At 40.4% G+C, this 24,159-nt stretch overlaps 1 protein-coding gene across 5 annotated transcripts in view; it reads left to right on the top strand.

Moving 5' to 3' along the window:
* The window catches only part of PPARA (peroxisome proliferator activated receptor alpha), a 45,581-nt gene extending 27,398 nt beyond the window's left edge, over positions 1–18,183 (top strand). For all 5 annotated transcript variants that reach the window (XM_087874301.1, XM_087874299.1, XM_087874300.1 and 2 more), the window contains exons 4-8: positions 3,014–3,174; positions 5,150–5,288; positions 10,690–10,892; positions 12,953–13,400; positions 15,790–18,183. In XM_087874301.1, the coding sequence (XP_087730427.1) occupies positions 3,014–3,174; positions 5,150–5,288; positions 10,690–10,892; positions 12,953–13,400; positions 15,790–16,037 (1,199 nt within the window). In that variant the 3' untranslated portion in view covers positions 16,038–18,183. The remainder of the gene's footprint in view (positions 1–3,013; positions 3,175–5,149; positions 5,289–10,689; positions 10,893–12,952; positions 13,401–15,789) is intronic.
* Positions 18,184–24,159: the final 5,976 nt, after the last annotated feature.

The raw sequence follows: 24,159 nt of genomic DNA on the forward strand, positions 1-24,159 counted from the left end.
TTTTGAGAGAAGAAGAGATGAGGGTTAGAAAAGGAAGGCCAGGTACTGAAACAGAGCACAACTCTTACAGAAATATGCATCTGATATAGAATGAAGGCTCCTTGGTGCTCTGTGAACTTGGTTATTTTCTTGCAGACATATTATTAACCCAAACTAGGTAACGTAGATAATGCTAGAAGGGAGTGGGGTTTGCTCTTGTGATGCATTGATAACATTATCTAGTTGGGCAATGAAACGTCTCCAAGAAAACAGCCAAGCTCAGAGAGCACCCAGGGCCCCTCATTTCAACCCTGAGCTACAAATATTCTCCTTTATTGATAGAGACTAACGCTTGCATTTTTATCTCAGAAAGGTACATGGCAGTGTCTTAAACTCATTCTTGTTATTTCAAGAATTCAAAGAAATTAAATTCAAATTGAACAAAAGGACCTCCTTTATATAAACCTTGCATTCCACGGTGGTGTGGTGATGGTGTATAATGGTCCAAAAACGATACCGTGTTTTTCCGAAAATAAGACCCTGTCTTATATTTTTTTGAACCCCGAAATAAGCTCTTGGCCTTATTTTCGGGGAGGTCTTATTATTTTGGGAGGAGGCTTATTTTAGCGCATGTGCTCAAAAGCCCGATTGGGCTTATTATCAGGGGATGTCTTATTTTCGGAGAAACGGGGTATTTTCTGTTAACCTAAGTCACTTTTGCCCTGTGTTATGTTGCCCTGCGTGCAGAACTCCAAACTGAACCTTGAACTAACTGTCTGGATCGTATAGCAAACTAGCTATTTGCTTCAGAGAGTAAGACAACAACTAAGGGATAAAGGAAAAACATCAAGCTTTGGAGTGAGATTACTTTGAGCTACATAATAGGAAGCACATGATCTGGGAAGGCGGTGAATCTCCTTCAATTGAACTTTGGAAGACTTATATTATACTTCAGGGATACCTCAATAGTAGGTGCTTTGTTTAGGCAAGGCCTGGACTGGATGAATTCTTGTCCCCGTGAATATTGAGCCTTGGTAGTACAGGGGTTTAAGGCACCCTGTTATTAAGCTGGTTATTAAGACCAGCTGCCTGCAATTACTGCAGGGTTCGAATCTCGCCAAGGCTCAAGGTTGACTCAGCCTTCCATCCTTTCTAAGGTAGGTAAATTGAGGACCCAGTTGTGGGGGCAATAAGCTGACTTTGTATAAATATACAAAAGGATGAAGGCTATTGCTGAGCACATTGTAAGCCGCCCTGAGTCTTCGGAGAAGGGCGGCATATAAATCAAAATTTTAAAAAAAAAATATTCCTGCTTTGGCTCCCAATTCATGCTATTCAGACTTTTATTTGAGAGGGCTGGAGGGTTGGTTTTCAGGACTGAGAAAGTGATAAAAAGATGCCCATTGTCTTCCAGTACTTTGGGTTTCCCTTGTGATGCTACAGTATTTGATACTAAAACAAGAATGGGCAGTCCCGTCCTTTTGCATCTCCTGAAGCACCCGGAGGTTATGCTGCAGAAAATTTGATGAGAAAATATCCAAATTATGGGAGCTGGGAACAATGTTTGACTTAAAAAGAAAGCAGAAAAGTGGAAATACCGGAAGATAAGTACTTACCCATGAGTCCCCCCCCCCAGCTCTCTCAAATGGTGAAACGTAGACCACAGTTTTCCAAGATTGGCCCTACAATACATCAGCAGAAAACCTTCTGCAGCTTTCTGGTGATTTAGGAGGCTCTGTTTCTGCCTGAGAACCTTTGCCCATCCCTCCACTAAAGGTTTCCAGAAAGAAAGTATATGGAGGGGCGAGAAAATTCAGTTCAGGCCTTCAGTTCTAGAGATGGGAAGCAACAATGGTCGTCACACTCTTGGTTCTCCTTCCAACAATTGTGTCAGACATGACTTATTTTCCGTTGCTTTCTGTATTCCTTTCCTGCTTTACAAGCGCAGTCTGTGCCTTAGGTTTCTGTCGGTAGACGTCACTCTTACAATCACCTGCCTGACATTTGCACTAAGAGTCAAACCAATAGGACCATGGGACATGTGCTAGGATGAAATATTCCCTGCCCTCCTACTCCTCCTTGCTCACTTTTCTGTTCTTCCTACAAGCCCCCAACATTCCCATTGCAACGGATGGGTTTTAAAACCTTCCCTTCCTCCGGACACTTTTTCCAAGATGATATGGGGGTGTCTGTAAGCTTTGGGGTTCCTCCATTTCTGATGGAGCATCTAGAGCAGAAGTGGGGAATATATGGCCCTTTTATGACTTGTGGACTTCAGCTCCCAGAATCCCTTGCTGGCTCAGGAATTCTGGGAGTTGTTTTAGGTTTAGGTTTTATTTGATTTGTATACCGCCCTACTCCCGAAGGACTCAGGGCGGTGAACAGCCAACAATAAAATACATAAATAAATAAAAATGGGGGTTTTTTGGTTTTTTTTGGCTTTAATTTATATGCCGCCCTTCTCCGGAGATTCAGGGCGGCTTACAATGCGTTAAGCAATAGCCTTCATACTTTTGTATATTTATACAAAGTCAGCTTATTGCCCCCACAATCCGGGTCCTCATTTCACCTACCTTTGAAAGGATGGAAGGCTGAGTCAACCTTGAGCCTGGTGAGATTTGAACTTGCAGTAATTGCAAGCAGCAGATGTTAATAACAGCGCTTTAGTCCACTGTACTACAGGCTCTTGAAGTCTTGTGAGTTGAAGTCCACAAGTCATAAAAGAGCCATAATTCCCCACCCCTGATTTATTTATTTATTTATTTATTGTCATATTTATATGCCGCTCTTCTCCCGAGGGACTCGGGGCGGCTCACAGCATAAAACAAACCAACAATAAATAGAATTAAAATGTTAAAATCCGATTAAAAACCCCAAATTAAAATGCACAGGAGATCAGGGAATTTGCTGAAAGAGCCATGTCCTTTGGCATTTAGAGCGTCCTTTGGCTAGAACGACTCAAATAATAATTTTCCTTCCAGGTAGGTGAACGGGAATGACAAAAGCTGAAGGTCCCTCTTTCTTCCCTTTGCAGATTCCTTCTCACCAGCATCAAGCCCCTCATCTGTGAACCTCGCTGCTCTTCCAAACAGCAAAGATGAACCTCCCAATGTGGCCTTAAACATTGAATGTAGAATCTGTGGAGATAAGGCATCAGGCTATCACTATGGAGTCCATGCTTGTGAAGGTTGTAAGGTACGTCCCCCGCGTACAGGGTTTAACTCGGTTGTTGGTTGGTTTGTTTTTTTACAGCGGCACTAAACATTATAGGAAGCTTGGATGATCGCATAAGAGAGCAGTCGTCAGCAAAGCTGTGGAGAAGAATACAAACGAGATTTCCCCCTCATTGTGTAGGGCATACTTTGTGGAGCATAGAAGTTGTTGTTTTGTGTACACACAAGCTATCAAAAATGGTTTAAGGGACCTGAGGCCATTTTCCTTTCCAGGTAGAACAGTCCCTATTTCTTAACCGTGCCCTAAAATATCTGCATTTTCCAGGAATGTAACAGGCACGCTGGAAAGGAGGGGTTTAGCTGTTTACTAATAGGTGTCCCCATGTGATTGGATTTGTGACCTTTGAAACTACGTCTGGAAAAACTGGAAGCAGATTAAGGTCCGGGAAAAATGTTGATTTTTCGATCTTATCGATAATGTAGAAAAGTGCTCATTAGATTAAGAAGGGGGCCTCTTGAAAAGCCCCCGTCATCTGCTGACATTTTACAAAGTTCAAAAAAAAAGAGACAAATTCTGCTCATTCAATTCTGAAGGAGTTTTACTGCATAGGCAAGTCCTCGATTTACGACCACAATTGGGACCAGAATTTCCATTGCTAAGCAAGGGGGGGTTGTTCAGTGAGTCGTGTCTGATTTTACAGTCTTTTCTGCTAGGGTGAATCACATGGTCATTAAGCAAATCCCACTCTCCCCCTCCCCCCCCCATTTGCTTGTCATACCTGGCTGGGACAGTTGCAAATGACAACCTTATGTCCCTATAATACCTAAAGCCAACCATATTTTGATCACATGACCATGGGGATGCTACGACGGTTGTAAATTTGAGGGACAGTCGTAAGTCACTTTTCTCAGTGCCGTCGTAACTTTGGTCACTAAATGAATAGTTGTAAATTGAGGACTAGCTTTATGTGAAATACTCCCCCCCAAAAATTATTATTGTTCTTGTATGATAATGACTTTAGCATTTTCCATGATGATGGGATATTTCTTTAATATAAACTGGTCATCACAATATGAAAAAAAAAAGATATTGAGACTCTAGAAAGAGTGCAGAGAAGAACAACAAAGTCTATTAGGGGACTGGAGGATAAAACATATGAAGAATAGTTGCAGGAATTGGGTATGTCTGGTTTAATGAAAAGAAGGACTATTGGTGACATGATAGCAGTGTTCCAATATCTCAGGGGCTGCCACAAAAAAGAAGGAGTCAAGCTATTCTCCAAAGCACCTGAGGGCAGGACAAGAAGCAATGGATGGAAACTAATCAAGGAGAGAAGCAGCTTAGAACTAAGGAGAAATTTCCCGATCAAACAGTCGACCCGTGGAATGGCTTGCCTTCAGAAGTTGTGGGTACTCTATCACTGGAGATTTTTAAGAAGAGATTGGACAACCATTTGTCTGAAATGATATAGAATAGAATAGACTAACAGAGTTGGAAGGGACCTTGGAGGTCTTCTAGTCCAACCCCCTGCTTAGGCAGGAAACCCTACGCCATTTCAGACAAATGATTGTCCAACATCTTCTTAAAAACTTCCAGTGTTGGAGCATTCACAACTTCTGGAGGCAAGTTGTTCCACTGATTAATTGTTCTCACTGTCAGGAAATTTCTCCTTAGTTCTAAGTTGCTTCTCTCCTTGATTAGTTTCCACCCATTGCTTCTTGTCCTGCCCTCAAATGCTTTGGAGAAGAGTTTCCTGCCTGAGCAGGGGGTTGGACTAGAAGACCTCCAAGGTCCCTTCCAACTGTCATTCTGTTCTATTCCGCTTTACTTTTAGTTGTTTTTTGTTCTGTCTGTCTATCAGCAAAACTTTAGGCTAGCTGTATTGACTTCTCATAGTCTTACTAGAGGTTGTGCTTAAAACTGCAGATTGATTCTTCCCTTGGAAGATGGATCAGTTCCCCTTCCCGAGTATTCACGTTTTGTTTCCTGTCCTTAGGGCTTTTTCAGGCGAACCATCAGGCTAAAACTTATTTACGACCGATGCGATCGCAACTGCAAAATCCAGAAAAAGAACCGTAACAAGTGCCAATACTGTCGTTTTCAGAAGTGCCTTTCCGTTGGGATGTCCCATAATGGTAGGTAAGGGTATCCGTCAGTTCCATACGGGCCAGCTGAGATTCTCTCCATAGGGGGAAGGCGGAAGGGGCCAGATCCATCTATCTATGCTGTCATAGACTCCTTTGCCGTTTGTTCCTGGTAAAGGGAACTCGGTACACATGTAATGATGCCCTTGCACAAACATTTTTTGCAATCTTTGGTTAATAGGTAACTGTGCGCAAATGTTATACATTAACATATATGTAATGGCATTTTGTTTAGCACTCTTTCCTTCCATTTATGTTCTTCGAACATAGCAAAGCACTATACAGAAAGTCCAAAGGTCGGGTAGATGCTTTTTCTTTTAATTGAGCAATTGCAAAGCTTGATATGGAATTAAATCCTTGCTGTGTCATGACCTAGCAACAGCAACTAAATCCCAGATGGCCTTGAGCCACCTCTTTAGTGTAGGGAGGGAAAGGTCTGATGACATCTACCAGATGGGTTAATCATTCTGTTTTTCATTCCTCAAGATACTTCTTGGTACAAATCGGTGCAGCATAGGATCTTATTTTTGGTCTCTTGGTGGCCGTGGTCTGTAAAAACTGGATATATATCCTTAGGTTTATTTTAAGTTTCTCAGGCTGCCCAAGCAGCTGAGGATACAGTTCTGCAAAGGAATGGTTGAGTCTATCATTTGTTAGCTCTATAACTGTCTGGTTTGGCATAGCAGCCGAACAAGACAGACACAGACTTCGACGGAGAGTTAGGACCGCAGAAAAAAACCATTGCAACCAACCTGACTTCCATTGAGGACCTGTATACTGCACGAGCCAGAAAGAGGGCTGGGAACGTATCTACAGACCCCTCACATCCTGGACATAAACTTCTTCCCTCAAGATGATGCTATGGGGGATTGCACACCAAAACAACCGGCCACAAAGACAGTCGTCCCCCATCCCATGCTGTCATTCTTCTAAACAACTAATTCCCGCAATACTGTCTATGCTCTAGAACAGTGATGGGTAACCTTTTCTGGACTGAGTGCTCAAAGCGTGTGTGCGCGTGCAAATGTGTGCGTGCCTGAACGCCCAAAATGCAATGCGCATGTGGCCCCCATGCACGCACCTCCCCCGCACGCACCCCTCCCCCTGCGCATGCACAGCAGAGACCCAGCAATCAGGTGGCCAGCGGGAGACACACACACATGCGCGGCAGAGCTGAACTAGGGTGACGGCTCGCGTGCCCACAGAGAGGGCGCTGCCATAGGTTCGCCATCACGGCTCTAGGATGTCAAACCACCTAATAGGGCTGTATTAACTATTATCCTTCTCATCTTTTCATCTTTCCTATCCCCCTATTTCCTTAGCTTCTCGTGACTATAACTTTGTTAGTGGCATTTCATGGTTTATGTTGATTGCCTTTATTTAGTATCCTATCCTGATTGATCTTGTTTGCTTATTTCGTATCCTACAGTATTAATATCCTATGAGTGTTGCATCTTATGATTTACGATGATTGTATTTTGGTGATTATGATCAAGATTTATCACTTGTTGCTTGTACGTACACTGAGAGCTTATGCACCGGAGACAAATTCCTTGTGCGCGTCCAATCACACTTGGCCAATAAAGAACTCTATTCTGTTCTCTTCCGTTTCCTCTGCCATCTCACACTGCAGATCCAACAGAGCCTATGGTGTAAATCCCTCAAGGCTTTCTGGATTAGTTTAACATTTGCTCATGGTTTGTGGAACAGTAAGCTACCTTAATCCTAAATCATAAGCAGGCGCATCTTTTGTCTTAAGAGTTTCTTTGTGCCGGAGGTGTCTGACAAGAATAGCAAATCCTTTCTAAGGAATTCCTGGCACAATGTAATACAGGTGCATCTGTTCCATAGATAAAGGTTTCAGACTGAAAGCATTATATATCCTACCTTCAGCTTTCAAGCATCAGTAACCATACTTTAGTTTTGATGCAGGATTTCGGAACTTTACTGTTATGCCAGCCTTTCCCCCCCATAAATACTAAAGAAATATATTTAGTTATTTCTTCACAGATCTTCCCCTGTCATACCTAGAGAGAGAGAGGGACAGACAGGGAGAAGCAGGTAACAAGTTTAGAAATGGGAGACATGGCATTTAAGAAGTCTAAATATAAAACCGCTGTGAAAGAGAATCTCTTTTCCAATCTCTGATTACTGAATACTTTCCCACATGGGAAAGAATCTCAGGCCACTTTGGTGAAATTCTCAAGCTTCGCTTCACCAAAACTTTGGAGCCATAGAGCTGCAAAAAACGTTAGAGCCCTCCTCCTGTGTTGTTGCAACTTGGATCTCAGAACTGCATCCAGCAGGCCTGAGAAAATGCAACAGACTTTGAAAATGTGTGGAATAGAAAATAGAATAGAATAGAATAGAATAGAATAGAATAGAATAGAATAGAATAGAATAGAATAGAATAGAATAGAACAGAATAGAATATTGAATTGAATTGAATTGAATTGAATTGAATTGAATTGAATTGAATTGAATTGAATTCTTTATTGGCCAAGTGTGATTGGACACACAAGGAATTTGTCTTTGGTGCATATGCACCAAAACGACAAGATACATTCGTCAAGAATCATAAGGTACAACACTTAATGATAGTCATAGGGTACAAATAAGCAATCGAATCATACTAGGAAACAATCAATATAAATCATAAGGATACAAGCAACAAAGTTACAGTCATGCAGTCATAAGTGGGAGGAGATGGGTGATAGGAACGATGCGAAGATTAATGGTAATAGTAATGCAGCCTAATGTGAATAGTTTGACAGTGTTGTGGGAATTAGTTGTTTAGCAGGGTGATGGCGTTCGGGAAAAAACTGTTCTTGTGTCTAGTTGTTCTGGTGTGCAGTGCTCTATAGCGTCGTTTTGAAGGTAGGAGTTGAAACAACTTATGTCCAGGATGCGAGGGGTCTGTAGATATTTTCACAACCCTCTTTTTGACTCGTGCAGTATACAGGTCCTCAATGGAAGGCAGGTTGGTAGCCATTGTTTTTTCTGCAGTTCTAATTATCCTCTGAAATCTGTGTCTGTCTTGTTGGGTTGCAGAATCAAAGCAGACAGTTATAGAGGTGCAGATGACAGACTCGATAATAGTATTGGTGGTACCTAGTGCCTATGCTACTTTGGTTTGCCTGTTCCGGCAGAATTGGCTTTTGCATTCACCGAGAGCTACTTCCTGTAGGATTAGAGGAAGATAACAGCACATGTCTATCTTCATTCTGTAGTGTGGAAAAAGGGTCTGAATCCTTGAGAGCCAGAAAGATAAATGTCAGGTCCTCATTTTAGGAGGCTCCTTTGCAGCCTCTCAAACAAGTCTTGGGTTCAGGTGAAGAAGGATATCTGAGTATAGATACTTACTAACTCAAGAAGACAATACTGCGAGGGATTATTACATTGAGTTTAACCACTTGCCTGCCCTGTGTTCACTCACTCTTTTTATATCTATCAGTGTTTTTCAAGCTAGCAGCTTAAGATGTACAGACTTCAACTTCTAATGCTGCCTGGGTTATTCTGGGAGTTGAAGTCCAAACACCTTCAAATGGCTACGGTTGGAAAACACCGTGTTAGACTTTCTGAAATTTTCCTCCTGTGTTTTATATATAATTTTATTAAAGATTTTTTTAAAAATGAAGATAAAAACACATACCAATTAATGCAAAGTAAGAAGAAGAAGAAATGTCTTCCTCCTTGATTACCTCTTTTTTTCCCTTTCCTCATTTTATATTAAAATAAATACCATCGTCATAGATTTCTTTGCAACCCCAGCTTTCAGCCATATTTTTCTCCCTGTCTCCACAGAACCTTCGACATCTCTATATAGGTTCCTCTTTCCTTCTCCTCACCTTCATCTTTCTGTATACGTACCGTGTTTCCCCGAAAATAAGACATCCCCTGATAATAAGCCCAATCAGGTTTTTGAGCGCATGTGCTAAAATAACCCCCTGAAAATAACCCCTCCCCGAAAATAAGCCCTCCCTGAAAATATTTAAATGCATGCGCAGCCAATCCCCGCCATTTCCTCTGGTTAGAGTTAGGGAGACAGCGCTGGAAATCAGGTAAGATAGCAAGAGGAGCCCCGTCTTGCTCCACGCGCCCCCAAATAATAAGACCTCCCTGAAATTAAGGCCAAGTTCTTATTTCAGGGGTTCAAAAAAATACAAGACAGGGTCTTAATTTCGGTAAAACACGGTAAAACACATTCTTTTTTTGTGTCCTCTGAGTTTTATTCTGTTTTTGTCTTCCTTGAGTTTGACCACAATGAGATAGAACAGACCATAAAGTATGATTGCAAACTGTTAGGAAATTGGACTCAATTTAAGTAAGTGCCTTTGAAATGAAAGGAAAGACGACTAGCTCATGTTGAATGCTGTTAACTTTATGATGGGTACGGTCTTGCTATGGTTCAGGTTTATTAGATTGGTTGTATGTAGATAAAAAGGATGCCAAGTTATTGGTAAGCTGTAGGAAGCCCTGGTCTGTTATCTCCTAGTACTATTGAATATATCTACACTGGTGTTTTTCAAACTTGGCAACTTTGTGGTGTTACCTGGGTAATTTGGGGAGTTGAAGTCCACCCCTTTTAAAGTCGCCAAGTTCATACTACCTATCATATGTGGTGGACATGCCCAAAAGCAAAAGAAAAAAGAAAAAAAAAAGGACAAAAATACATACGTGGCTGGAAAAAAAGGGTAAAACAACATACTGATTTGAAATCAGAAATATTCTTGTTCAGCATGTTACCGGATAAGTGCAATAAAGGGAATGCATATCTGATTTTGCATGTACTGACTGCAGCTAGAATTGTATTTGCACAACAATGGAAAAGTGAAGAGATCCCAACAGATGCAAATGTGATTTAAAAAAATATTAGAATGTGTAGAAATGGATGGGCTAACACTTACAATTAAGGAAAAGAAAGAAACTGAATACTTTTTGACTTCGGACTTATTTTATCAGTGGTAAAAACAGGAGTTAGAAACAAGGAAATATAAGGAAAGGATCAATGATATAAGGGAGGCATGTTAAAATGGTTAAGTAAGCATCATTATCATTATTAATATTATTACAATCAATATTAATGTAATGAACACTGTTGTAAATATTTTGATTACTATTTCCTAAAACTATTCGTACCCAGAGAACACAGTTTAATTGAAAATGGAATTTTTATATGTTATAAAATAAAAAACTTGGAGGGGGGGAGAGAAATAAAAAATAAAGTTGCCAAGTTTGGAAAACAACTGGTCTACCACAGGACTTAACACAACCCAACATTCGGTTGAGCCCAGAATGGGGGGGACGGACGAACGGACGGACTATCTCTGTGGGTGAGAAGGTGTGTGATATATTGTTATGCTCCCTTTTTCAATGCTTGTTTTCCCCTCAGCCATTCGATTTGGACGGATGCCCAGATCAGAAAAGGCAAAGCTGAAAGCTGAAATTCAAACAGGTGAACTCTGTATAGAAAATTCCGAAGTCGCAGATCTTAAGTCACTGGCCAAGAGAATTTATGACGCCTATTTGAAAAACTTTAATATGACCAAGCTCAAAGCAAGGCTCATACTTGTGGGGAAAGCCAATAACAATCCTGTAAGTATGCACCATCCCAGAATTGCATAAAAAGCAAACTACATGAATGGCACACGGATGTACATATAAGAGAAGAAATAGACTAATAAAGTAGTGATAAGAGATGTTCCCCTTCTCTTTGACATTAGTTTCTTTTGTGATGCACATAGGTACTTACGTTAAAAAAAGTTTTGATTAGCCCTGAAAACCTACCCATATGTAAATATACTAAATCACTTAATTTGTTACCAAGGACAAAGTTTCCATAGTTGAGTGACAGCTTTATTTTCCAGTTATTTTAATCGTGTATGTCTCAGTCTTCAAGAAGCAACCACAACAGCTTAGCAAGCAAATGAAAATCATAACACCTTTTCCAAAAGCTTTTTTTGCAATGCAGATAATACCGTATTTTTCGGAGTATAAGACGCACCTTCCCCCCCAAAAAAGGGTGAAAATCTGGGTGCGACTTATACTCCAAATGTAGCCCCCCCCCCCGCCTCGCAAACGGAGATTTCAGAGGCTGAAAGAAGCCTCTGAAAGAAGCTTCAGAAAAAAAGCCTCAGAAAGGTTTTTATCTAAAATGATATGGCAAGCAACAAAAGACAAATCAGTAAAGGTTCTAACCACACTATGCTAATAAATCTGGAGAATGACACAATAACCAACAGATCAAAAGAGGTTAATCTACATACCAATACCAAAGAAAGGAGATTGAACAAAGTACAGATAGTCCTTCAGAATAAAAGCCTCTGAAAGAAGCTTCAGAAAAAAAGCCTCCAAACAGAGCTTCAGAAAAGAAGCTTCAGAAAAAAAGCCTTTTTTTCTGAAGCACTATTTCGGAGGCTTTCAGAGGCAGAAAAAAAAGCAAGGCACAGAGCTCGCAACCAACAAACCTGTTGCTAAAATTCACCTCTGGAAACAGCTGATTGGGGGTATTCCAGGAGGTGGATCCACCCACCAATTAGCTTTTTTCTTATTTTCCTCCCCAAAAACTAAGGTGCGTCTTATACTCTGAAAAATACGGTATATTGTGCTTAAAATAAGTGGCAGATTGTGACATTTTGGTCCTTGTGGGTATAATTTGGAGAGAATTCAAATCTGTTAAAGCCTCACTTGCTGAATTGGCAATACTTAAGACACATGTTTGGAAAACGTTTAGCTAGGAATAGCCACATGCCTGAGCTTAAATTCTAAAACATCAATTTCTGCAATCATTTTCTTTTGTTCCAAGGCATTGCTTTGGATAGGAATCTGTGTTGAGTTGGATCCCATCTTGTTTTCCCTCCCTCTAACACAGGCCTAGGAAACTATGGCCGCATTATAACCTGTGGACTTCAACTCCCAGAATTCCTGAGCCAGCATGTCTGGCTCAGGAATTCTGGGGGTTGAAACCCACAAGTCGTAAAAGGGGACATAGTTTGCCCACTCCTGCTCTTACAGAGTTTGCCTGCCTGTAGCTCTTTTTTCTCTAAAGTCAACTCCGCACTTCCTGCCTCATGCAAACTGTTCCCTCTTTCACAGAGGCCACTGAGGCAGTGGTGAAATCCAATTTTTTTTACTACCAGTTCTGTGGGCGTGGCTTGGTGGTGTGGCTTGGTGGGTGTGGCTTGCACGTGGCAGGGGAAGGATACTGCAAAATCTCCATTCCCTCCCCACTCCTGGGGGAAGGATATTGCAAAATCTTCACTCCCACCCCACTCTGGGGCCAGCCAGAGGTGGTATTTGCCGGTTCTCCGAACTACTCAAAATTTCCACTACCGGTTCTCCACAACCTGTCAGAACCTGCTGGATTTCACCCCTGCACTGTGGACTCCAATAACCATTTTCATCAGATTTTTAGCGTGAGTAAATGGCAAGCACAGCCGCAGAGAACACAAATCAGAATTACCAGGTATGTGTAATGGCCCATATTGCTGTCAAAATTACTCTTTAACTTTCCTTAAATTACTGGATCCTTCTTGCGGATTCCACATTTATCTGTAACAACTGAATCCAGAAGACAATTTTTGCAAGCACAAATCAGTTTGCACCGTATTGTTCCTGGCAGTTGCTTAATTCAGGCGCTTTTTATTTTCCTGCAGCCGTTTGTCATACACGATATGGACACGTTGTGCATGGCCGAGAAGACACTGGTGGCAAAACTTGTCGCTAACGGAATACAAAACAAGGAGGCAGAGGTGAGGATTTTCCATTGCTGCCAGTGCACCTCCGTAGAGGCGGTGACGGAACTCACGGAATTTGCCAAATCAATTCCGGGCTTCTGCAGCCTCGACTTGAACGATCAGGTGACCCTCTTAAAATATGGGGTGTACGAAGCCATCTTTGCCATGTTGGCCTCCGTGATGAACAAAGACGGGATGCTTGTGGCTTACGGGAATGGCTTCATAACGCGAGAATTCCTCAAAAGTTTAAGGAAGCCTTTTTGTGATATCATGGAGCCAAAGTTTGACTTTGCCATGAAATTCAACGCGTTGGAATTAGATGACAGCGACATCTCCCTTTTCGTGGCTGCTATAATATGTTGTGGAGGTAAGCCTTGATTCACCACTGCCCTTCCTGAAATAGCAATATATTTTATGGAGTCTGCTTCTTGAGAGGGGTTCTGCTTTTGGCTCAGAAAGGGACCCGTTTTAGATTCAACAGATATTTTGAATCCGGTATTTATCGCCCATACTTTACCAGAATTAGTCCAATATTTTTCTGGCAGTCGGAAGGAGTGTTTCATGTTTGCATATTGATGTTTCCATATGAAAAAGTTCATAATACAGGTAGTCCATGACTTACAACAGTTCATTTAGTGACCGAAGTTACAACGGCACTGAAAAGAGTGACTTATGACCATTTTTCACACTTATGACTTGCAGCATCCCCATGGTCATGTGATTTGTATTCGGATGCTTGACAGCAGTGTCCTGGGGTCATGTGGATCCTTTTGTGTAACATTCTTACAAGCAAAATCAATGGGGTAGCCAGATTCACTTAACAACCATGTTTCCAACTTTCAACTGTGGAGATTCACTTAGCCGTGGCAAGAAAGGTCGTAAAGTGGGGCAAAATCCATTTAACAAATATCTCACTCAATAACATAAATTTTGGAGTCAATTGTAATCGTAAGCCAAGTCACTTTATCCTCACTTTATCCCTAATACCGTGTTTCCCCCAAAATAAGACTGGTCTTATATTAATTTTTGCTCCAGAAGACGCATTAGGGCTTATTTTCTGGTTGGGTCTTATTTGGGGGGAAATACGGTACTAAATGCATCCATCTGGCTGACAATCTTAACTGGGGCTTATTTTGGGGGTAGCGCTTATATTACGAGCATCCTGAAAAATCATGCTAGGATTTATTTTCCGGTTGGGTCTTATTTTGGGGAAAACAAGGTATTTATCCAAAGATTAATATGAACTGTGGTAAAGAAGCCAAAAAAGTTCAGCGGCCCTTTCAAAGGGATGCAAAATGATGCTGTATATCTTGATAGATTATTGAGTAATTCTTAGCCCATCAAATTAAAATAAAATGTCAGAACAGAGTGAATTAGTTGCATCTCGAAAAGAAATACCATTGATGCTTCAATGTATTCAGGAAGCTATGATAAGAACCATAGGAAGATGAAGGAACTGATACATGACACAGATGTATCAGGAAATTCTCCGCAAATAATAATGAAAAATGTACAAGAAATTCAAGAAATAGAGGAGAAAGTAGAAAGAGTAGAGGAAGAAATAGAGGAGACAAATCAACAAATGATACAAACAGATAAAGATGAGGAAGAAATAGTAAAAATTCTTGAAACGGAGCAGGCAGACTACGCTTTAAGAGCTCAAAATGTAGAAGAGGACAAAGAGAAAGAACTCTGAGGAGTGATGAAAGAGTAATTGATGGGCACAGTGGAGATTTGACAGTGAGAGGTAGATGTAGAGGCGGACGAAATATTTAAATTAAATAAGAGTGATGTAAGGAGATTGAAGATCCCAAGGGAGGAGTATGGGAGATTAGTCAAAAAATCAATAAGAGTTGAAATACTAAAAAGGGCAAGAGATTATGGATATATATAGAATACTTCTTAATATAAGATTTGCTTGATTAAGAATTAGAAAATAGAGGTAGAAATTAGAAATGGGGAAAATAGTACTAGGTGTATTGCTATATAATATATTACAATTAACATGTAGATGCAGATGTTAGAAGTTGAAAGATTATTATCAGATATACCCGAATAGTACTATTATTGTCATTAGTATTGAGCATAAAGTAAATTATTACTATTATTATTATTCCAACTACTATCATTAATATCAGAATTATTATTTTGTAAACCTAAAATGACTCGGACAATACACTGTTCATTAAGCACCTGTGTATGTTTAAGGGGGAAAATGGATAAATAAAATTTTAAAAAATGATGCTGTATCCCAACAAGTTGGTAGAGAAGGTCCTTGTTTATCAGCTGGTGTTGTGACCAGGAAAGCAGTCACTAAGTGGAACCACAATTTGTGGGATCCTTGGTGCTCTCTGAGCTTGATTGTTTTCTTGCAAATGTCATGATGTTACCTAGTTTGGTATGGTAATGAAATATCAGCCAGAAAACAGCCAAGCTCAGAGAGCTTCAAGAACCTCACAGTTCAACCCTGAGCTACAAATATTCTTTATGCGTACAGCTTTGCTTATCATCTCATTTCAACTTTCCTTTGCTTTACAGACCCATGAAGGTCATAAGTTATTTTTTTAATTGCTGTCGTAAGTGTGGTCACTAAAAGAGGCAGTTGTTAAATGAAGACTACCTGTATAGTGTCTGGGCATTGTTGATATAGCTAAGTGACAACGCATTTTCCACTAGACTCAAACACAGATAAATGTTTTGACACCTGTTAGCCGTGATAAGATAACGTAATACAATGTTCTTATTTTTGAGAACAGATCGGCCAGGCTTGGTAAACATAGGACACATTGAGAAGATGCAAGAAAGCATCGTGCACGTACTGAAACTTCATTTAGAAAACAACCATCCGGATGACATCTTCCTCTTCCCCAAACTTCTCCAGAAAATGGCAGATCTCCGGCAGCTGGTCACGGAACACGCTCAGCTAGTTCAAATAATCAAAAAGACCGAATCCGATGCACACTTACATCCTTTGCTACAAGAGATATACAAGGATATGTACTAAGGCGGTTTCCCATTTTGTACAGCAGGCAAAGCAGTAGCTACACGGCCAGATGCTTCAGGTGCCTTGGTCTCCGTCGTGCTTCAGTTGGAACATTTGCAATGGTCCTAGAATTTGGGTAACTGGAATATCCATTTCTCTTGCAGGGGTTCAGTAATTGAAAGAAATTGCATAACAGAGAGAGAGAGATGATGATAGTAAGGGGTGATTGATTTGAAATTTGGGCCATGGTGGGAATTCCGTCATGCCACAACTTAATTCACATGCCTTCTGACGTTTCTGCACTTTTAAGCATTCGTTCCCCTCCCCCACTCCCACTCTCTTAATACGTGAAAGTCAGTCGTTTGGGGCAGGATCCAAAGAGCCTTGGGGCAGGCAGTGGCCAGAAGGGCTTTGCTGTTTTGTTTCTCTCTCAGTTTGTAGGAGGAATTATACTTGAAACTCAGGGATGTTTCGAAAATAAAGGTGAAGAGGATTAGCCATTGAAGGGAGAAAGGGCATATATACATCTTTTAGATGCGTCTGACTTTGTTCCTGGGATTGGTTGCATTTGGTACTAGATCGGTGACCGTTGAAGAGCCGTGGTGGCGCAATGGTTAGAATGCAGTATTGCAGGCTAACTCTGCCGATTGCCAGCAGTTCGGTCCTGACTGGCTCAAGGTTGACTTAGCCTTCCATCCTTCCGAGGTCGGCAAAATGAGGACCCAGATTGTTGGGGGCAATAGGCTGACTCTGTAAACTGCTTAGAGAGTGCTGTAAAGCACTACGAAGCGGTATATAACTCTTAAGTGCTATTGCTACAGAAGCAAGTTTTTTCTTAGAAAAAAACAGCACTAATTTTTCTGGCTAAGATTACAATCCGAGTTCCATAGAATTATGTGGCACCTCTATAAGTTTAGCTGTGTAGTATGGAGGACTTCAGGCGGAACATCAGAGGAATGATGGGATAGGATAATGATGATTTCCACCCCCCTCCCACAGCCTCCCACCCCTTCAAAATGTACCTCTTGAGGGTTGGAGAGAGGGCACGGACTAAGGAGAGCAGCCAAGATTGAAGAGAAGTTGGATTCCATCATGGTGCCAGATCTCAAAGACTTCGGGAATCTCAGTGGAATATGAGCTTCTTGTGCTTCCTTTACTACGATATGAACCAAGCTCCATGACTGATAATCGTTGACTAACATCCCCTTAGTTATGGAGACTAAGGTGGCCTCATAGGTTGGCTTCAGCCTTGAATGTCTAAAATAAGAAGGTCAGACTGGAATTTGAATGGATTATAATCCTGCATTTAAGGATGGAGAATACCCAATATTTCACAGAAACAGTGTCAAATACCATCGGCATATAATTTGCACTGAAATGTAAAACAGAAATTGGGAGTTACTTAACACTACAGATTATTTCCTAGTTTGATGGCAGCCAAAATACTGCAGCTCAACCCTCAAGTGGTATCTTGAATAGTCTACAGCATCCCAAACTTTTAAGACTTGCAGACATCCAATTCATAGAATTCTCCAGCAACCCACGCTGGTTGGGGAATTCTGGGAGTTGAAGTCCATAGATTTTAAAGTTGTCGAGTTTAGATACCCCCAGTCTACAGGTTTGTCTAAACCCAATCTTCCACTGATGGTGTCTGTGTATTTTTAAGAGAGGGGATGTGTTAGACTTTTAAGACATTTAAATCCTTCAGATAATCTAGTGCATTGCATTTAGTAACCAGGTACCTTCTAAAACCATATCTGAAATTGTTTGTATTTCTGAGGGTTGTTTATCCACCTTTCTTTAGCCATCTCAAACCAAATTCTGAAGAGGGTCTTACAGTCTTTCAATGCTGTATATACAACTATAGTTTCAATTTGTTCAGATTATCCTAAAAAGGCCTTGATTTTGAAAAAGTCCCAAATTTCCCACAGTTAATTATGTCCCTGGAAGCTCTGTCGTGTTAAGATCTTCCAATAATATTTTCGTCAGTTTTTCTAGACCGTACATTTTTTAAACCCTGATTTCTTAAAGAAAAAAAAAAAAAGATAAGTATCCAATGTATTCTAATATCAAATTGGAATTATAATTACCTGTATATTCTTAATCATTTTGTAGGTGAGGATTTTCATACTATTGAAAATAGGCCTACTTTTTGCAAAGCTCCAAACACATTTGACAGAGTAGAAATCGTTTTATAATCAAAATGTCTTAAACAAACTGTGTGGAAATCATAGGCGAAAAAAGTGCTGATTTGGGTTATTTAGAAAGCATCTTTCTTGCAGGAAGTGATTTTATTTCATCAATTTATCCCCCACTTTACTTAAAAGTGGCATTTACTGACACTGGCTTCCAACTGACCAGGTCTTTCTCTGCAGCAGCTTTTGTTTATAATCTTATCATAATTTAAAGTGTCATAAAGAGCTGTTTCTGAGCCCTTTCTATTCCATTTCCCACATCTGAAACTGACTCAATAAGAATTAAAACGGGAGAAAGAATTCAGACGGAACAGCAGCTTATGCAAATATATTTTAATAGAAACACTGTCTAGAAATATGGTATAAAAAAAAACTGTTTGCACTACTATTCAGATTACTCAGGATTGGGGCAATAAAATAGAAATTAACACTGGGAAGTTTTGCTTCCCCAAAATAAAACCAAACTACCTCAACTAATAAAATAAAAAAAAAAGTTATAAATCAAATTGTTCAAGAAATATTAACGTATCATACTGGCCGGCTCAGGAAGGTCCGTGCCTGTCAGCCAGAATACTTGCATCATGTGAATGGTGTTTAGAGAAAGAATAAATGTCTTGCTATTCCGCTTTTTAAACATAGACTGTATAATATATATATATATTTTCCCAGAAAAGTGGAAACCTGCATTGATATTATATGGATGCTGCTTGCTTGACCCCTGCTATATTGATGTTCTCTGTATGGCATAACCTTTATTTGCTCATTGTTCCTTGCCCCTTAATGGGAGTTGTGCAAAGGGCAGCCACATCAACAAGGCATCCAGGTTGGCGCCCTTTTGGCTAGGGGGCCTCCCCGCGGATTGGCAATAGAGAAGAGAGAAAGGAGCGGATATACTTTGTAGATGTTTGCCTTCTAGCAAAGTTTTAACCAGCCTCGCACCACGTCAAAAAGTTATGCCTCAAAACCTCTTACGCAGTACAATACCAATTTCTTTCTTCAGGCCCCTTAGCAACACACACATTTTAAGTAAATTCCATTGAAATCAGGTCAAGATTCCCCCTCGTGTCCGAAACATTTCTTGAAACGGACTCTGTTTTGATGAACTTTTGTTGAAAATGCTATTTTTAGCTGAAACCTGACAGGTTCATAAATTAAGAAGGGAATTTATGCCGGTTATTTTTCTGCATTGGGTTGAATTCCTTCATATCAGAAAGGAAATTTTGGCCACCCCAAATGGAGGCCAAACTGGAGTCCTCCAAATAGTCCTTCAAAAGTTTGCTTGCATTTTCAAGTTGCATAACCCAACTCTTTGTTTTCATGGCTTAGCATTTTTCATGGACGGTAGGGAAGAAATTTTACACTCATGTGGACCCATATACCCTACGAATTTTCCACCTCTTTTGAGATAGTTGGGAAGTCATGTTGACTGCTCGATTCAACACGCTAGAAGCTTTCATCCAATTCGTAGGAAAGGGCCATGAACAAACTTACCGAATGTTAATATCACCGATTTTAAAATAACAGTAGGAGGTTCATCGTATAATACAGACTCCAAGGAGTCGAGTGTTAGTGAATGAGTGGGAAATTCATTACGAGCTGGTGGAAAGTGTTATATAGCCTAATACCCAGTGTCATCAGCCTGCTAAGAATAGTATAAGGTAAATGTTTACAGTTACTATGCATTTGATTTCCCCTTCCCCCCCCCCTTACATTGAGGATTTAATCTTGAGGCTTCGTAGGAATCCGTCGACCTCCCAGATGACTTTCACGAGCAACCAATTTAAATGTAGGGATAATATGCACTGAATTTGCACTGTATTTGTAATTAAAGCTTTTAGAAATCCCTAGGCAGCAATGTAAAATTCCTCTGTACTGCTCTCAAATCTAATGAGACAGGGGACGTATGAGATTTCAGTATATTGAAATTAATGGGAGAGATTTATAGCTCCCCCTTCTTGATGAATTACGCCAATTAACAAGGGTAGTTGCTTTGTCTGCCTTCCCTCTCCGTTGGGCTCCCTCTGGGTACCCATAGCAAGATACAAAAGCAGCAACGGTAAGATTCGGTTCCACCAATTTGCAAATTATAGACACAGTCCTCATGTCTGCAGAGTACAGCCACGGTGGTGGAATCAAGGCTCCCATCTGTTTTTTTTACCAGAAGTGCCATACACATACCAAAAAACCCAGATCAAGCTTTGATTGCACTGTCATAGCCAACATCCTAGGGGGGTTTTGGACCATGCCTGCAGATTCCCTTTCCTCATGTAAGCAGTTGTCGGTAAACATTTTAGTTCAGGTTTTATTTGAAGGCATTCTAGTGATATATATTGAGAACACAAGTTGATCAATTAAGTACCTCCGTCTTTAAAGATGAGTCTTTGCAATGCAAGCTTAACGTGTTTTTCATGCCCATTTTAAGCAGACTTGAACTGTAGTACTGACTACCACTTTATCCATAACTTACTTTTTTCCTGCACTTTTGTTCCTTGGTCTGAGGCAGCAGTAAAAGAAAACCCAATGAGGAATTCAGTCAGCTGTATTGTACTGTAACTATCTGCTTTCCAGTGCCTTGTTTCTGAATGGTTTGGAGTTATTTAGCATATCTTAAGAGCTATTCCCGAGTTGTAGAGCAAAACACTGAAAGGAAATCAAAAACATGGATTTCTTCTCCATATTTAAATGGTATGAAAGCTGTACCTGTATGATTATAACTCAGCTTTTAGGGAAGAATTGTAGATTTAGCCCAAGGATTTAACAGTATATATATATATTTAATTTTCAGCTTCTGTTATTAAACTGTAAAGTATTCTTATGGTGAATTGGATTGTCCACAATGTTATGAAAATACTTGTTGACTGTATTTGACAAACATTGGCCTTTGAATTCTATTTCTATACTGAGGGAGGGTGGGGGGTTTGAAGCTGAAAATGTGATAGCAATTTACCAAGCCATATCCCAAAGATCATTGTGGACAAACATGGCAAAGCTTCCATTGTGGTTTGTTTAATGACCCAGAAGGGGAAGAGTTTTTGGCTGGTACTTCCGTTTCATGTCTCTTTTCTCACTCGCCTTCTAAAGGGCTGGTACCCCACCTCAACAGTTTTGTGCCATGGCACTTTTTGAGCACTTTCCTATAAATTCCCCCTATTATTGCTGTTCAGCAAGGGGGGGAAAGAGAAACAATGCAAGTTTCAAGGTCTCTTAATATGCACAAAGTCACCTCTTGCCCATTATCTTGGAAAATGTGTTGGAGGGCAGTTGCTAAGTCCACTTAAAGAGTTCTTGTCATCTCCACCTAAAATGTCGCGTGTCCCTCGGTGTTGCTTGCAGAATAGGCCCAGCTATTGGTTATGTTTGATATATTCAAGGGAATCAGAGCAGCCGCGCTAGATGCCATTTTTAGTCCTGAATTGTATAAAGCAGGAGTGTCCAACCTTGGGCCACTTTTAAGACCTGTGGACAGCGGTGAAATGCTACCAGTTTGCACCGGTTCGGGAGAACCGATAGTGATAAAAACTACCGGTTTGGGCAAACCGGTAGTAAAAAAAACCCTACCGATTCCTCTGAACTGGTATTTCCAACGATCAGGTGTGCCGCGCGATTTAAAATTGGTAGAAAGCAGGAAATCCTACTTTCTAGTGAATCTAAATCACGCGGCACAGCTGTCCCCCACCCTCACTGTTCTACTTACCTTCCCAAGCCTCCTTTTTCCACGCAAAGCGCACGTTTGTTGCGCACTGCACATGAACGGGCAGCGAACCGGTGGCAAATCGGGGAAGATTTCACCACTGCCAGCGGACTTCAATTCCAAGAATTCCCCAGCCGGCCAAATATTAAAGTTGTCAAGCTTGGGCATATCTTGGTATAAAAGGTAGTTCCGTACAGCATCCGGTATGATGGGAGAACTGTCTAGGGAGGCAGCTACCTTAAGACAGTGGTTCCCTCTAAGTGGATTGTAATCCAGAGGAGCCAAATTGAAATCTCAGGAAGGAACTGGAAGCCAATGTTGCTTTCCATTCATTTGCAAGGAGGAGTGGATGGTACCAAAAGTAGTGTCAAATGTTGCCTTCAAGTGCCTCCTTTTCTTCAAGAAGTTTGAAGATCACTTAGAAAGATGGCATATTGAAAAGAAGGAATAATCATTTGCCATCTCTGCTGCACAGAGATTATAGGGCTAAAACTAGAAAACATCTTCCTCCATAATAACGGGAGGAAGAAATGGAGGTTTTATGAAAGTGGAAATTTGGCCTCTAGAGCACTTAAGTAACAATCACTGAACCAGCTTTAGCTGACCTTAAAAGCAGCTACAGGACATCAGCCAACTCTTTTTCTATTGCACGGAGTTTGTGGGGATTTAAAATCGGGGTTGATGATGTTAATCCAGTTGGGTAGGGTCCTCAAACTTGGCAGCTTTAAGACTTGTGGACTTCAACTCCCAGAATTCTCCATCCAGCGTAGGTATGCTGGCTGGAGAATTCTGGGAGTTGAAGTCCACAAGTCTTAAAGCTGCCAAGTTTGAAGACCTCTGCACTAGGCAGATAGACTTGGGAGAAATATAAAGAATTATTTTCAGCACAGTAAAAGTTGAGGGATAAGACAAGAAAAAAAAAAGCTTGATTCTGAAAAAAGCTTTTCTAGATTGCCTTTGAAGGTGATTTGCTGGTTCAAAATTTGTGCGTAGCACAATGTTTATCAATATTGTCCTTAATAAGGAAGATGCTCGATACCGATGAAAAACATTTCACTTGCTTTTTTAAAAAACAGATTTTAGCTTAAAATGCATTTAGGTGTTCTATCATCCATAATGAGAAGCCTGTCACTTTTTACGCAAAATTCTGGAGTGCTTAAAAGTTTTAAGTCATTCTGATTCTGGATTCTCATATATTTAAAGAGGACTCAGATTTTGTCACCTGCTTCACCAGATGAAGGTAATAACTCTGGGCAGAAATTCAGATCAACGAACGGTACCCATGATGTCTCCCATTCAGGAGGCAACGGTGAGTTATTCTAGCCAAAACTGGGATTTATAGTAAAGCAACATTGGATTTTTCTCATGCCTTTTACAATACAAAACTACCGTTTATAGTGTTTCTCAAACCTTGAATCGGACCTTCTAATTTCCCTATTCAAAGAATAGAAGCTTGACTAATAAAATAGGTATTTAATGAGTCTGCTGGGAATCTCTTGGTCAACATCTGTGTGTACAGTACTTTAAAAAATTTTCTGTAAGACTGATGAATGTATGTAAAGAGCAATTTCACTGTGTGATTTTTTTCCCCCTTGCCTTAATGGCCTCAAATAAAGTATTTCTTTAAAAAAAAAATGGCCTGCGTTTTAATGAAGATAGTGTCCTGTCTCATGACCCGGAGGAAATAATTAACTGAAGACAAAAGTTAGTAAAACATCGCTGCCCGTAGACAACATTCTCTCACGAAAATGCTACTTGCAGCAAAGCGTTCTTAGTAAAATAAAAAAGGAACAATAACTTCTCCTGCATTTTATGTTCTGAAGAGGTGTACGGCTTCCTGCCTAAGCAGGGGGTTGGACTAGAAGACCTCCAAGGTCCCTTCCAACTCTGTTATTCTGTTCTGTTCTGTTCTGTTCTCTTCTATTCTTCTATATTCTATTCTTCTATATTCTTCTATTCTATTCTATTCTTCTATATTCTATTCAATTTATTCTATTCTATTCTATTCTATTCTATTCTATTCTATTCTATTCTATTCTTCTATTTTCTATTCTATTCCATTCCATTCCATTCCATTCTACTCCCCAAGATGACAGCTGTGACCACATGCTCAAGACGTGGCCTTGAATATGGAAATACTTTGCGATTATCTTGGGAAGTTTTCAATCCCTGCTTGGTTTTAAAAAGATCAGCAAAGGCCAACTGAAATGCTGCTTGCGTAGCCAGACGAAAAACAAAATCCTAAATGCGGATTTAA

This window comes from Pantherophis guttatus, chromosome 7 (genome assembly GCF_059756535.1).
Source record: "Pantherophis guttatus breed Tessera chromosome 7, ASM5975653v1, whole genome shotgun sequence".
Classification (NCBI taxonomy): domain Eukaryota; kingdom Metazoa; phylum Chordata; class Lepidosauria; order Squamata; family Colubridae; genus Pantherophis; species Pantherophis guttatus.